Source organism: Clytia hemisphaerica, unplaced genomic scaffold (genome assembly GCF_902728285.1).
Source record: "Clytia hemisphaerica strain Z4C2 unplaced genomic scaffold, Clytia hemisphaerica genome assembly, whole genome shotgun sequence".
In the NCBI taxonomy this organism is placed as follows: Eukaryota; Metazoa; Cnidaria; class Hydrozoa; order Leptothecata; family Clytiidae; genus Clytia; species Clytia hemisphaerica.
The window spans coordinates 126,012-142,041 of NW_027103713.1; the positions used below are offsets into that span (position 1 = coordinate 126,012).

The 16,030-nt window shown below is 35.3% G+C and overlaps 1 protein-coding gene across 1 annotated transcript; it reads left to right on the top strand.

The window, feature by feature from the left end:
* Window positions 1-208: 208 nt before the first annotated feature.
* Window positions 209-15,783, top strand: LOC136804226 (myb-like protein X). Its single transcript, XM_067060929.1, has 9 exons — window positions 209-278; window positions 435-1,303; window positions 6,476-6,544; window positions 6,943-6,964; window positions 10,567-10,626; window positions 11,785-11,844; window positions 13,737-13,904; window positions 14,993-15,046; window positions 15,479-15,783. Exons 1-9 carry the CDS (start codon window positions 209-211, stop codon window positions 15,781-15,783), a joined length of 1,677 nt encoding a protein of 558 aa, XP_066917030.1.
* The last annotated feature ends 247 nt before the right edge of the window (window positions 15,784-16,030 follow it).

Below are 16,030 nucleotides of genomic sequence, written 5' to 3' on the forward strand. Positions count from 1 at the left end.
AAAAGGTAATATTGTAAACATTTTGTTCATCTGACGTCAACGAGATCAGACGTCAAATTTTTTTGCAGAAGAGCCTTGAACAAAATACTGCAAAATTCACAATTTCTCAAAAAAACTTTAAAAAATACTAAAAAATCGGGTATTTTTCTCTAAAAACAAGGCTCTCTACAAAAAATAAAAGAATTACACAACGTCCAAATCAACACCGATGGATGACGACATACCAAACAGCGATATTTCGTCGATTGACATATCTACAGTCGAAACACTGCCAACTTGTACTGTCAACAATTGCTACGACCCGGAAGAAAAATCTTCGCTAAAATGTACCAACACAAAATGTTTACGGCTTGTTCATTTCAAGTGTACCAAGTTACCAGCCTACCAAGTCCAGATCCATCTAAATAATCAAACTTAACGCGCTTCCACCAAAGTTAAAGGTACCTTCATTTGCGTTAATTGTGTTGAAGTTTCGAAAGACGTTTCCTCCTTATGTAGTAACGAAGAAGAAGATCTCAAAAAGATCATCCAAAGACGTGATCAAAAAATCGAGAAAATCGAAGAAAGTAAAACCAAACTAAGCGAAAGCAATAAAACCATGAAGAAGCTCATGAGAGAAAGAGGACTTGAGAAACATTTGCTTGATAACTTAAACAAAAGGATCGAATCGCAGATCAGTGAACTCGGGGAGACCATCAAATCATCTCTCTTAGAAGAAATTCAATCTTCCCTGACGAAGGTTGAGTCGCAAGTTGAGAAATCGTATGCCAATGTAACAAAAGCTTCAAACACTCCGATGTTAACGAGTGGCTTAAAATCCATCGTCAAGGAAGCCAGATATGAGGAGATCAAAGAAAAAAAAGACCATGACCAACGTCAAAAGAATATTGTAATCCATGGTGTAGACGAGCAAGAGGACGAAGGAACCAGTGATGGAGACAAAAAATTCTTAGACGCACTTGTCAAAACGATCAAGATTCAAACACCAAGTATTAAGAGTGTTTCGAGGATTGGAAGAAAGGCCGAAGATAAGAAAAGACCAATAAAAGTTGTCCTTGGATCGGAAAAAGAAAAAATGACTTTCCTTCGTAATTTGGCTCCTTTAAAAGATAACCAAAAATACAAAGGAGTCAGTGTGACTGAAGACCTTACACAAACAGAGAGGCTAGTGCTCAAAGAATGGGCAGATAAGAAAGAAAAGAACTCAACTTGGATGATCCTGAGTGGGTTTGGCGCGTTAGAGGGGATTCAAAAAACGGGTATTACCACAAGAAGTTCCCACGAATCAAATCCACTAAATCCCGTAATCACAAACAAAAAAAACAAAAAAATATTAAAAATACGGAAAAACCTAAAAAGAAGTTACAGAAAAAAGAAGTTCGAAAAAACCTAAACATCATATACACGAACGCCGATCAGCTCACAAGAAAAGAAGAAAGAACTTGTTGAGATAGTTACCATTTCATTTAGCTAAACGACAGGTATATATTTCATCTATCCAGTTATTATTGACTTGATAAATACAATTGTCGAAAAGTCGCACACACTACTGTGTTTTTAATGTTCACAGTTATATTATTTTGTTGTTTGGTAATCAAGTTGTTTTGATAAAAAAGCCTACCATTAATGAGTATTTCATCCATTTACTGGCAAAGCCGGGATATGATATATTTCAGAAAAATCAATAATAAAAAATCAATAAGAATAAACGATCTTAACTATGTTACAGTAATCCTTTGAATTATACGACGTTTCCTTTCTAAAATCTCCCCTGACTTTTGTTTTTGAAAAAGCTTGTGAGACTTCGAAAGGAAACTCCGCATATCTATTGGAAACCGAATCATAGTTTTGGTCCCTCTCTTGTTTATAAGGCCTGTATGCCAATCTTTTGGGAACCATTGAGGGTCAAAATCACCTTTGTTTAGAGATTTGTACCCCTGTTTTTTGTCCAACCCCCTCCCATTAAAAAGAAACCTAAATATGCTGACAGGAAAATCGAGCTGCTTGACACTTCTCAACCTTTCTTTAAGGGAGGCCTCAAAACAAGAGAGGAGCTTTTCAACATAAAAAGATACTTGCCTCGTTTCAGGGGCAGGACATTCCCAGAACCTGTAAAAGTAATGGTAAAGTGCCAATTACTTACTTAGCTTATTGCATGAATATATAATATATAAGTATTTTTCCTAAGCAACATGATATGAGATTTCCATAAACAACTGAAACAAGTGAAAAATTAATTCAAGATTCTTTTACATTGTATTTGAGTTCATAAAAATGACAGTGGCAACTACAATAATAGCACTTACTGGATAATAGCAGCATCAAGAATATTGCAAGCAGGCTCCCATGTTGTATCTTCACTTCCCCATCCCAGCCACTTGATCAGATAGAACGTTCTTTTTCCAATCAGATAAAGAGACAGGGGAAAAATCTAGAATATTTTCACACTCCATCGCTTTGTTCCGCAAACCCTCCCCCTTATCTACTTAAAAGACTCTGTTTTGACTTTGTTTCGAAGTTAAGAGAAAAAAATAAAAATAAAATATTACTTTAAATTCTCCCTCCCCTCAGAAAAAACAAAGGAAAATACGACACAACAAAACAAAGAAAATATACTCACTCTTTTCTCAGCAAAAGTTTCCTCTGCTTGGTACATATCCTTTCTTTTTCTTATCGATCTCCATTCCATAATTTCTAGCTCACTTGCTGTGCTAGAATGATGCAATCCACTGTAGTTTAATTTCGTTTTGGATTTTAATCGAAGAGACATTTTGTTTATCAAGTATGTTCCTCTTGCTTCTCTGCTTGCCAATTCAAAAATGATTCCAAAAAAATTGAGCAGTTTCAATTCGAACACGCGTGCACAAAATATTTGATTTCTATTGTTTTATCGAACGTTGCGCCATCCAATCAAATCGCGCACAAATGTACACGGCTGCCAATCAAAAGACGGCAATTAACTTGTGACGTAATAAGTAAGAAAAAACAAAAAGTGCAAACCCCCGGATAGAACTTTTTAAATGTCAACATAAACAACATCAATTCTGCGCGATGCGGAAGTTTTGGTGCCTACATCCCTGATTAAGGTTGGATTTGTGGATGTTCCCTTAAATTTTGTAAGACCCACAACCTTTACTTGTTTTAAGATTTTGAATCTACCTAAACAATATACGTCATTTAACGATTTGTATGCAAACATTTTGTTTCACATGGAGAAAGGCTCATTCGTGATTTCAGACGAATGATAAAATTAAATTACTCTCTCACTCAAGATTATTTAAAACTGGTCGTGCTTGTTTTTTGATTATATTTTATCTTGCAGATTTTTCTAAAAATTTCAAATGTCCCCAGGAAAATGAGAGAATTGTGTCGAAAAGTGGGTTTCGAGAACCAAAGTTCGAGACCCTGTCACCGCTATTTCCGCGAAAATTAATTCCCTTAAGATAGTTGTCACACTTGGAAGAAGGGGGGGATAAAATGACCTTTTATGAGTTTTCTTTTGTGGACATTGTTTGAGTGCCGATTCCGAAAATTATCCTCTTTTCTTCTGAAAATCAATATAAAGGCTCCAACCCCTATACGCCAAGTTGACCAAAATGGGCATTTCCGATATGTACTTGTATGGGCAGTTTCTTAAGTAATTTTAGTCCAAATACAGATTTGTTTACTCGAGAGCTTTTGAAAAGACCAGTAATGGCTTTTAAGACTCGGGTAACCTAGCCTGATCAGTAGTGATTCTTGGTCAGAAGATGATAATTGCAGGGGTCAATATAGACCAAATCGAATTTGATAACCATAACTGCTACCATGTAAATAAATATTCGAATTTAAAGCAAAAATACAAATACAATAGTGTGTGTCGAGTCGGCTAAAACAGTAGCATTTGATGAAACGAAATTGTAGCGTTAATTGTATTCTCTGTTTGGTTTTAAACCCATCTAATGAAACTGTATCGCTTTTATTCGCTTGATAGCTCACTTCCTGCTAAAAGTAACATCTAGGCCAGGTTAGATTTGTGCACCTGGTTATCAATAGCTTTTATATTGTGAAAAATCCCATGAAAATCGTATATTTTTTATCTGTTCAAGATATATGCCCATCAATATAATTTAATGTAATTTAAAGCCTTAATATCAAATCAATCGATGGAATTTGTTTTTCTTCTAGCACTAAGATACCAATTAGTTCGAACCGAGCTGTCTTTCATACCACTGTAAGTCCAGTTAGTGTGATTTTTGTGTAATTCTCGTTAGAAATTTAGATGGATTCCCTAAAAAGATTTTTAGGCGAGTTTATAAAATTTGAATGTCAAAAAGACACTTCTAGACACTAAGGGCATTGGATTAATTATAGAGGAATGGAACCAATATGAACCAGGTCGGCCATAATTGCTATTTTTGCTATTTTTTTTCTTTTTGCAATATGAAATATCTTTTGTTGGTATCATTTTAGTCTTTAAAACTTCGGGAATGCATGGTTGCAGATTGCAATGCAATGTTGGCTCGGAAAATGCAACGAGGATGTATATAAGGAAAGCACACCTCTAACCTATATGTTTATTTTAAGCAGGAAGTGATCTTTAAGAGAGATAAGAGGGATACAATTTCATTAGAAGGGTGAGAAGGGTTTAAAAAATCAAGCAGAAATTGCAATTAACGGTGCATTTTGATTTTATCAAATTTTACTATTTTGACCAGCCCGGTGCACAAAAGTTTATTGCTGGTTGACGCTAAAAAGTATCAAAAACAGCAAAAAGTAGCCTTTTTAAAAATAAACTTAAAAATTTTTCCATATCTTTTGACTGAATGAATACTTTGTTTTTCACAATGAGACAGACTTTAAATAGTGGTCACACTAGGGCGTCAATAAAGTTTTTTTGCGGATAATTTTTAATTTATTTTTCGAGCCTCGTATTGTATTGACGATAGATTAGAAATTAACGAGTAGTCAGTCTAGATTTAACTTTTTATTTTATTTAGATTTATCTTTTGAGCTTAGTATTGAAAATTGATTGAAAGTATTACACTAGGTTTTATCTTTAATGTTTCTTGCAGAGATTATTCTTTTGAGCTTGATACCTTTAGGGAAAAAATTTCGTGGGATGAAATTCTGCTCGCGGCCATTAACTTCGCGTTTGAGACCTCAAAAATTAAACATTTCTTTGAATTTAGTTTCGCTTTCAAATATGTCATTTCGTTCTTTGATAGTTACGGTTAAGGTTTGTCGTTCTTTTTGTCGCTTTTTAATAGTTATTTGTCATTCTTTTTAGATTGTCTGAGATGGTATTTATACCGTAACTACTATGTACTATAAATATGGTAGATTTATCGATTTTTACATATCTACACATATAGTAGATTTACGGATTCTAAGATCTATATCTACACATATGGTAGATTTACGATTTTTACATATTTACACATATGGTAGAAATAAGTGCGAGATTGACCGTTAAATGTGACAGATCCAGAAATGACCATTTTCACGCATAATATCATGAAAAATGTTTCAATCTTATTCAAATTTACACATGAGCTGCATTTTAGTGTCCATTAACAATTTTTTAAGAATCAGTTTACTTGGAAAAATTGTCGAGCTCTAAAAATCAAGCCACCAGCTGTTAACCATATTCGTCCTAGGGGCGGGACTGTGTCTGTTTCTTTTTTCTGTTTTTCTTTGGCATGAATTTTTCTGTAAATTCCTAACTTTTTTTTTAGCTTCAAAATTGCCACATTTCCAATACAAATTTATTTTTTATGTCAAATATATCGTTTAAACTGTAATTTATTGAATATTTATAAAATATAAATAAAATATAAAAGATAAAATAAGCATTTTAAACTCAGGCAACTTTTTTCTAAAGCTTTTTTTAACATATCATAGCTTTTTATAAGAACAAAGACGATTTTCGGTTTTTGCTCACTTCGAGCATGATGAGTGACGTCATCAAAAATATTTTTGTCAAAAGTAACCTTATATGACAAGGATTTTGTGTACCAAATTTCATCCAAAAAGACCCACTAGATCAAAGGTTAATTTCACAAAATGACTGTATTCTTATCAAATTCTGTGAACTCACCTTAGAGGCTATTCTTAGGGTATACTTACAATTTTTCCAATTTTCACCCTGATATTCTTATAGAAAATATTCTTTTATAAAAAAAGCGTGTACAGGAACATCCCCCTAGTTCTGAACCGCCCCTAAAAGCCTAGGATTGATAGGGTTAAATATGACAGGTCCAGAAATGACCAATTTCACACGTAGCATCATGAAAATTGTTCCTAATTTACACAAGAGCTGCATTTTAGTGCCCATTAACAATTTTCAAAATCAAACTGGATTCGTTAATTTATTGTGCGCATAGGCCCTGACAAAGATAATTTTTTTGTCGGCCAATGGCTTTTTAAAGGCCCATCTCTTTTGCACGCGCTGGGCCGAAAATTTTTTACATTATCCTATTCGTCTTTTCTATAGACTGAAGACAATGACAACAAATTTGATGACAATGAAAAACATGGGCAAATGGCTAAGAAGAAAAAATCTGTAAGTAATTTTCGAATAATAGCTTTTCGTTCATAAACAGGGAAATCCTTAGAGAAAATTGAACCATGTGGAGTTTCCTGGAAAAAAAGGCATTTTGGATATGGCAATTTTAGAGGGTAGGATTTCCTTTGACGAAATGTTAAACTACAGTCTTGGGTTTGACTTTTGGATCAAAAAGGGCTTCAAATCCTGGGGTTGTCTCGAACTTTTCGAAACCAAAGTTTGAGAACTGGCCTGTAGTTGTTGTGCCCTTACCCTAAAGCAAAATACATGCCTTTCTCACAGACCCGCTAGGACCCCTGTACACTGAAAAATAGGCCAAAAATCGTCCCGGTAGAAAGAAAAATTTCATTTTTCATTATTATAACTTCATTATTAAGTTAAAATCTTAATTTCAGCGGAAGTGTCTAACAACTGGAAGTACGTTCTGTGGCAAGGAACAAACAAAGTCATGCCACGAGAAAACATGGCTTAACAGAGGAGAACGCTCTGGCATTGAAAAGCCAATATAACCTCTACAAAGAACGCATCATAAAGAGCGACGCTGATCGTAAATCGAAGAGGCGAATTCACAAACGAAGAACCTGCCCTATACTAGGTTGCTCGAAAACACCTAGAAGATTAAACAATCACTTGAGACAGACTCACAAAATAAAGAAGAAAGAATTATTTGACCGCCTCATGAAAAAGAGTGAACTTGCGGAAAATTTCGAAGACAGTGAAGTTGAAAATGAGGATGAATCGGGGTCAGAGGAGGAGTCCGATTATGTGGCCTTCAAGAATATTTTTGCGAAAGAAAGAGACTCGCTGCTATTGATTCGAACTCTGACTCCGACTCAGATTGTGACTGGTTACTTGAAACCACGAGAAGATGGAATGCTAAGAAAGGTAAAAATATTTAGTGAGTGTCGTGGAGCTTTATCAAGTACGAAAGTACGAAAGGCAAAATAAGTGAAAAATTCTTCTTGAATTCGATTGAAACCAATGTTCTTTGACTCTAACGAGTCTTTTTGGGTTTAAAATGGTCTTATCAATAGTTTTTATTTTGATTTCCTAATTGATTACAGATTTACATTTACTTCTGCGAAAAAGGCTAAAATTTGCAAAAATTGCGAAGGTTTCTACTCGCGAAAGTTTTTACGCCCAAAGTAATTCAAACACAAAAAATAAAAAATCTTCATTTTGAATAATTCCATCCTAAACACCTTTCTCCACACCAAAAATCTAATAAGAGAGGGATTTCAAATATTCATCGAAATAGAGAGGTTTTCAATTTGCATTTAAGTAATAGTAGAGCGTTGTTTAAAAGGCTTTCTTAGACGAATTTGACAGCGACTTTCACTTTGATTGAAAACGGGAGCTTATCGAATAATAGAAATTCGAACTAGAGACGTCAGCTGTATAGTTTGTACCTTAAGGGAACTAATTTTCGCGGTCGAAAAAAAAAATCAAAAAATGCACTATTTTGAATTTTTCGCGGTTTTGATTTTTTTTGGACCAATTTTTTTCATTTTCCTAGGGGTTTTCAGAAAAATCACATTTCGCGGGAATTAATTTTCGCGGTTTAGAGTTCGCAAATATTTTCGCGGGTTCAAATTTTTTGGCAAAAACTGTGAATAAAGCGAAAATTAGTTCCCGCGAAAATTAGTTCCCTTGAGGTAGGCAGTAATTGAACTCCTCTTCTCAAACAACTTTCTTGTTAAAAAGTACAAAAACCCTGTGTACATCGAGTAGTGTCGACTTAATTTTTGCATTACACCAACGCGAAAAAAATTTCTCTTGTCCGTAAGCCATTACAACAAGAAAGTTCTTGTATATAATAGAGTATCCGTTATTTTCTCCTGATATTGCGGTTCGCAAACCATATTGCCGGATATTATTCACCAATATATTGGTTAGTCTAAGTAGCCCTTAAGCCCCTTGTCTAGAGCCTGAGACCAATGAAAAAAAATGATGTAGCCGTCTTCAAAAAAAAAGCGAGCAGTTAATAACGTAAGGTCAATTCTTTTTGTTTTAGATAAACTCGAAGAAAAACGATTATTCTGGTAAAAATATTTCTATCGTAATTTTTCCTCTACTGCTTAGACAAGGTTTTCACACTTTCTAACAAAAAAATCAGAGCTAAATTCTTGATTGTAAATCTTAAGTTGACCCAAAAGTGACCCCATTTTTCTTATCTACTGATAGAGAGGAATCTCCCTGTCTAGTTATTTTTGACATTTGAAAATCATTAAAAATCAGCTATCAAGGGAAAAAAGCAGTAGCGGCCAGGCTTAATTTTTTTGGTGGTGCAAACTATCAAATTGGCGCCCCTGGTATTTTTGTCCTTATTTGCGCCCTCTACCATTAAGTGAAAATATTAAACTGTAAGAGCAGTGACTGATTGAAAGTAACGCGCAGAATCTCTGAGTTAACAAACTTTTATTTATACGAAGGTGGTGGTAATGATGACTTAATATCTATTTCCTTGTTATTTCCTAGTCTTACTTTACTCTCCATTAAAAATCAATGGTTGAAAGAGGCCCCAAAAATTCGAAAGTTGGCAGGAATAAGGGTTCTTTGTAATTCTGGCGCCGCAGGCAAAAAAATTTGGTGCAAGAAAGGTCAAACAGCTTAAAAGATATTCTAAAAAGGAGTTTCAAAACAGCGTTTCGATCAATCTCTCATTTTGGGAAGGAGCATCCTCTTTAACCCCTGGTGGATACACAACACTTCTCTTGCTTTGACTTTTCGCAATTCAATGTTGATAGTAGTTTTGAAAAAAATTCGTAAAATACAACGAAGCGCCGCAGGCGAAAAAAAATTTACATTGCACTTATAGAAGGCGCTAAAAACGTGTCAAAGAGCGCCAAATCGCCCAACCAAACATCAAAAACAATTTTGGCGCCCCCTTGAAAAGCTTTTTTGGCGCCCCTCTCACGTCTTTCTGGGTGGTGCACTGCACACCCTGCACCCCCTGCCAGGCCGCCACTGGAAAAAAGTACTCTGACCGCCATTATGGATTTGAGGGTGTTCCCATCTTCCTAGGGGGTGGCGTTTTTTTGGTGATTCCTGACATGTTCCTGGACCTCTGCGCAAAATTTCAGTAAAAAAGTTAGTAAAAAGCCTGGTCTTCAAGCAGCTTCTGATTACTGCGCAAGATCCGAAAGAGAATCTGCCAAGTTTAGCGGCTCACTGACTGAAGTGAACAAAATGGCGCAAAAGCATTACGTCATATCGAGCAAAATTTAAACATTAGGTCCCAGTCCTTTTTGTTTTTGGGCAAAATAGAGCGTATTAGAATCGGCTGGAAAAGGTTGTCAGATCAACACATTCGCTGCATCCCTTTAAAGTAGAGCGTGGTGCTGGCAGAACGGTAGCCTGGGTATCCAGACTCAAAATTTCAGAAAAAAAAACTCTTACCTCAACATACAAAGTTTCTAAAATTTTAGAGTCTGGTGCAACTAAAAAAGTCTGATACAGTTTTGAATGACACAGTCTGTGAGTAAACCCTTGTTGACAGAATCTCAAAACTTTGGAAACCCAGGCAGACACACATAATTACTTACCATAAAACCTCTTTTACAAACTCAATAAACTTTCAAAACCACTTTAAAGTACATCAAAGCATCAGCCACATTCATAAAGGCTCCTTTCCAGCGGCCATTTTGTTTAGAAATGAACTTGTGTTTTCTTTTTCATTTGTTTATCTTTTTTTGCAAGGTCAGCTTTTTCCATAAATTATGCGCGCGCATCGAAAAATATCAAAAACCCCGCGAAAATTCTGCTCAGTGACTGGGCGCGTACTGACCAATTAGAGACACTCGCATATGCAGGGACAGATATCCCTGCAGACGAGTTACTTCGACCAGACCGTAAACCTGAGACAAGATTATAAAAAACTAGACGGTGAAATAGTTTACGGTCTGGATATCCAGGCTAGCAGAACGGTTGATCGGTTTTGAGATATAAAAAGCCACGCTAACTCCTCTTCGACATTCATTCATGTAAACATACTTATGTTGTGTTGTTTTCCTTGATAGAATCGTGTTCATCAACTAATGACAGAACTTTACTCAAGAAAAAAATGCTACAGGAAAAAGGTATGCGTTCATTTACACCAGGAATTAGCTTATAGCCCTTCTCCCCTCCCCCTGAGAGTAAATCTATAAAAACTATTGATAATACCTATTTTCTGATTATATTATTTGCAAGCCTGTACTTTCCGGTGTCTTAAAAACAGGGGGCTTAGAATTAACGGGGCGCTGGAAAATTTTTCTAATTATAATAAACCTTGGGACCTGATTGCCGGGGGAAAATTGTACTGAAATCAGGCTTTTTGGTGCAAAACAAGGGACCTTCCTTTTCACAGCTGGAAATATTTTCAAAATTAATAAACGGGTATGCGTTTATTAGGCACCTGAGAGTATAGGTTGTGTCTAAGACAGTTTTTAATAATGGTTAAAGAAATTGAGATAAACTTAATCACATTCAACTTTCATATGAACAAAAGATCAAAAAACTATCTTCATAAATTGGGCTCTTCCAGAAAGTTTTTGTGGGTTGGGGAATATATTGGATATTTTGTCCGGGGGTAGTGAAAAGTCTGAAAAATTTACATTTCGTTTTGGGCAAATTTCCTCTGTTTAGGGGTAATTTTGAATGTCCGGGGGAGGGGGGTTAACTGATGTTTGCCCGGGGGTAAGATCTCTTGTCAGGGGGTAAATTTCCAAAAATTGTTATACCCTCCACCCCCTATATTCAATTTCTTTCTGGAAGAGCCAATTGTTTCAGAATTTATTCTATCAAGAATAATTAAGAATTTAATTACCAAAGTGACGTTATGAACCTTAAAAAGACGTTAATAAAATGATAGGTTACCCTCTTTTACAAAAGGTGCCATGTTTTAATGGGTAGTTAACTTTTTTGTTTCAAAATTTCTTTACGCTGTCCATAAATTATCACAATAAAAAAAATGTAGCCGTCTTCAAAAAAGAAACTAGCAGTTAATAACGTAAGGTCCGTTCTTTTTGTTTTAGATTAACTCATAGAAAAACGGAGTTGGGAAGAAAATAAAGAACAGATCACCTGAGTATTCTGGTAAAAATATTTCTATCATAGCTTTTCCTTTACTGCTTAGACAAGGTTTTAACACTTTCTAACAAAAAATTCAGAGCTAAATTCTTGATTGTAAATCTCAAGGTATTAAGTTTTACCCGCGCATGATCCTACTCAATAATGTCGTGTTTTTTGTTTTATAGAATCGTCTTCGTCAAGTGATGAGGAAAATCATCATACAAAGAAATCCTTTTCAAACACAGGTATGGATTTACTCACTTTTTTTATCACGGCCGAACGTATTTTTTGGCTTTTTTCCAAGTTGAATCTAAAATGTAACTGCTTTTGCAAGTTTATTTGTTAAACTGTGCAATTTTAGGCATGATTTAGTCAAGTAAAAATAGGTCATAAACCGCCAAAACTGGGACAAAAATGGTGTAGAGATGAAATTTTGCACAGAGGTCCAGGAAGATGCCAGGAATCACCAAAAAAACGTCACCCCCAGGAAGATGGGAACACCCTCAAATCCGTAATGGCGGACATAGTACTTTTTCTACAATTAATCAAGGGCTTTTAGAAAAGTACATGGTTTAGTATGTTTAAACCTGCCGTGGCGAGATATAACGATTTTAAAATTGAAAAAAAGGTGCTGACTCAGCAAAAAAGCGTTATAAACGATATGATCTGAGCCTATATCTCGCTAACGGCCGATCCAAACATATTAAACCATATATTTCGACGTTTCGATTTTTTGCTCTCAGTAAAAACGCTGACATCATCAGAATCGCCATTTTTTGGACTTTAGAGGTCTTATCTCAGGACTACGTGCTCTGTTTAGGGGTAATTTTGAATGTCCGGGGGGAGGGGGTTAACTGATGCTTGCCCGTGGGTAAGATCTCTTGTCGGGGGGGTCATAATTCACTATGTCTGGAGTTAATTTCCAAAAATTGTTATATCATCCACCCCCTATGTTTAATTTCTTTCTGGAAGAGCCAATCGTTTCAGAATTTATTCCATCAATAATTAATAGGAATTAAATTACCAAAAATGACGTTAAGAACCTAATAAAATGTTATGTTACCCTCTTTTACAAAAATTGCTTAGTTTTAATCGGTAATTAACTTTTTTGTTTCAAAATTTCTTTTCGCAAATATTTGAACTATTTTTAATTTTGCGGAAATCTTTTCTAAATTGATGTGTCGAAAGTTATGGCTGTTTTTTAAGCAAAATTCCGGTGAAAAATGGATGAAAAATCACTATTTTGAAGACTTTGATACAAAAAAGCGTTTACAAAAATTGTCCGCAAAAATATTTACTGTTCGGCAAAAGATACACCATCTATCGGAAAAGTTTTTTTCTAAAAATATTATTTCTTCACCGAAAATAAGCTCTTCAAAGTTGAAATACTCTTCTTCGCGAAAGTCTTCGTTTTCTTTTTCTTAGATTTTTTTATTGAAATTTTTAAATTTTCAGAATCTAGAATAGTTGGTCTCATAGAAAATGTATAATAATGTCATGGCTTTGCTGCGTAGATCAGTCAGAAAAACACATTTTATACACGACAATTATGCAAATTCACTATGGTCAGAGCCCTTAAGATATTATTAAGTGGTTCTTAAGTTTCGAAGAATGGGAAAATAATAAAGTGCATTTTACTGAATTAGCCAGAGAAGGATACCCAAGTTAAAAATGGTAAACAATTTCCTCTACTTTAATTGACGGCTAAAAAGATGAAATACAGCTTCTTAAAAACAATAGAAATACGGCTCATCATATACCAGGTGTTTTGCTCTTAAGGGAGTATTTTTCCAGCTACACATCTTTTTCTTTTATTACCAACCAAGTAGCTTAAGCTGCAGCCTTAAAATTAGGCAAAAAATTTTCACCATCACGTAAAGTTAAAGAATTTTAGGTAATCTAAGCATGGCAAAAGATAGGCCTTTACCGAATAAGCATAACTATGGTATAATATCAGGGATGGTCAAAGCAAACTTTTTAGAAATGAGATAGAATGTAAGGAACCCCCAGCCCTGACCCGAAAATACTTTAGGGACTTGTACACCTCAGAATTCCAAAGCTTGTCAGGGTTCGGAAATGTTGCGATTTCAAGTTTCTCAGCAAGACAAAGTAAAAGATCACGATTTTCCAAATCCAGGCTACCTATTAGTGCCATCGGGTTACTTACAGCTTCTCCCCAAGAAATCAGAGGAAAGGGTCAGCAGTGACCGTGACGAAGATATCATGGATGAGCCTTATGATGTCATTGGGAATGAAACAACAAACGCGAATGAGATAACAGATGTCGGAGAAACAGAAAGCATCAGTAATCGCAGGAAGGATAAATTAGGCCGTGTACACTACCAACGTTTAGAAACAGGTCCAGGTCTTATCAGATTGAGAGCATGCAAATACGACACGTCAACTCATTCGAATGATATCTTGCTTATCCTCCTATCCTCGCAATTGAAAAACGATAGAAAGGGGGTTGCATTCCTGAAGGTAGACAACGGATTGGATTGGAACTTACACTCCATTGTGAACTTCGTTTATTTCTGCCGTGTGTTTAAGGTATTATTTATAATTTTGAGGCACAAAAATTAAAAAGACGATGGCCTTGTCTCACGGAGTCAAAGCTGCCTATTACGGTTGAAAAAAGTTAAACTTCCTTCAACTTTTTTTTTGTTCGCACGAAACTTTTTTATGACGTAATCTTTTCTTCAGGCAGAAACGGTTAAGAAAAAATCTTTCGCGCTTCACACGAAAGTGGACACCGGCCTTATGACTGACATTTTGAATATTTTTTTAGCTTTTATCAGGACCATTGACAAATTTAAGGGCATCAAAGAACCTTACTGCGTTTCATGCTGAAGCACGTGGATCGTAAGTCAAATGAGTTGATTTTCATGAAGTGTGTTAATCCAAGGTGTAAACATTGCTCCAACAACTCCATCGTAGCAAAGAATGCATGAAATGACCTCCACGCCTAAAAATTCAAGTGGCACAATCCCATCGATTCAAAGCAACACCCTCATCATTACATGACGTTTTTAGATATGAATGAAGTAGGTGCCGATGGGAAGGTCTGTACTGGTGACGATGGTTTGCCAGAGAGAAAATCAGTTGGATCATGCCCCTATTGTCCGAGCTGGGTGTTTATGTCAAAGACAGAGAAACAAAGACATCTCTCAGACAAACGAGGTTATTATTTTCAACTTAATCGTAAACCATTATTAATTTTTCAACTCGGGACTATATACCGGACTTAAGTTTTTAAGTTGATTAAAATATGGTTAAAATACGGCATAGTTACACCTATTAACTCTCAATCTGCAAAATCCGTAATAATAACTGAAAAGTGTCGAGAAGTCTCTATTAAATCATAAAAGAATGTATCCTTCTATTCTCTTTCAGGTGACGGAAATGCTATATGGAAAAAAGAGTTCAAATGCAATTACAAAGATTGTGGTTTGATTTTCCTGAATCAAAATCAGCTTAAGGTATCGCTCTTTTTACGAGGACTTACTATCATTAAGTAATTCGAATTTCCGTTCATTTTCTTTCTTGTCCTGGCCTGAGAAGTACTTTGGCGAAGCATAATATTTTTAATAATAGATCCTAAAATATATATATTCTCTTTAAAACGTACCGTTACTTCATTGAATCTTCTCACCAAATTCTCAGGAACACGAAACTAACAAAAAGCCAACACCTTCAAAGTAAACGGAAGAAACAAAACCGAATTGAACCAAAAAGAAAACAACTAAGAATTGATGAAATCGTAAGAGTCAGTTCTGAAGCTCAGGATTTATAATATTCACAAGTTCCAATAAAAAATTTCTTTGTCAAATATTCTTTAACTTTAAATTATTCAGAATATCCAATGAATTGAAAACATAGCAGAGGAGAAAGATGACGATGTCAAAACAGGTGGAGGGAATATTGAAATGCAAGCAGAGGAAACCAGAGCTGAGGACGAAGAAGAAGATGAGGAGGTCGAAGATGAAGAAGAAAAAGAAGAAAACTATGACATTTCCACTCAAATCGCTAGAGATAGAGAAAGGGAACAGTTGATATTTAATGAATATATTGAAAAGAAAGTCGTTAACTCTGAAACTAATTCTACCACTCTCAAAAACATTTGTAACAAGAAATCTGTGATAATAGTGAGTGATTCGATGTTAAACGGCATAGAAGATCCCTAATAATGTGCTTCTGGGCTATACAAATATTAATTCGGTCAAAAATAAACTCAAAGATCTTATTTGTTTTATTGAAAATAAATACGACATTCTCTGCATTGCTGAAACAAAGCTTGACTCCTCGTTTCCAAAAAAAAACAATTTAAAGTCAAAGGTTACAAAGAACTATTTCGGCTAGATATTACCTGTGACAGTGGGGGACTCATGGTATTTACAAAGCCCTCCTTGTCAGCCATGTAAAGCATTTCAG

What these genes read in the sequence shown, in the direction of transcription:
- LOC136804226 (XM_067060929.1), top strand. Translation starts at nt 209, where the DNA reads ATGGATGACGACATACCAAACAGCGATATTTCGTCGATTGACATATCT. An exon ending in AAAAATGCTACAGGAAAAAG is followed by an intron (nt 10,627 to 11,784) that starts GTATGCGTTCAT and finishes TTTGTTTTATAG; the next exon opens with AATCGTCTTCGTCAAGTGAT. An exon ending in GAAATCCTTTTCAAACACAG is followed by an intron (nt 11,845 to 13,736) that starts GTATGGATTTAC and finishes TTCCAAATCCAG; the next exon opens with GCTACCTATTAGTGCCATCG.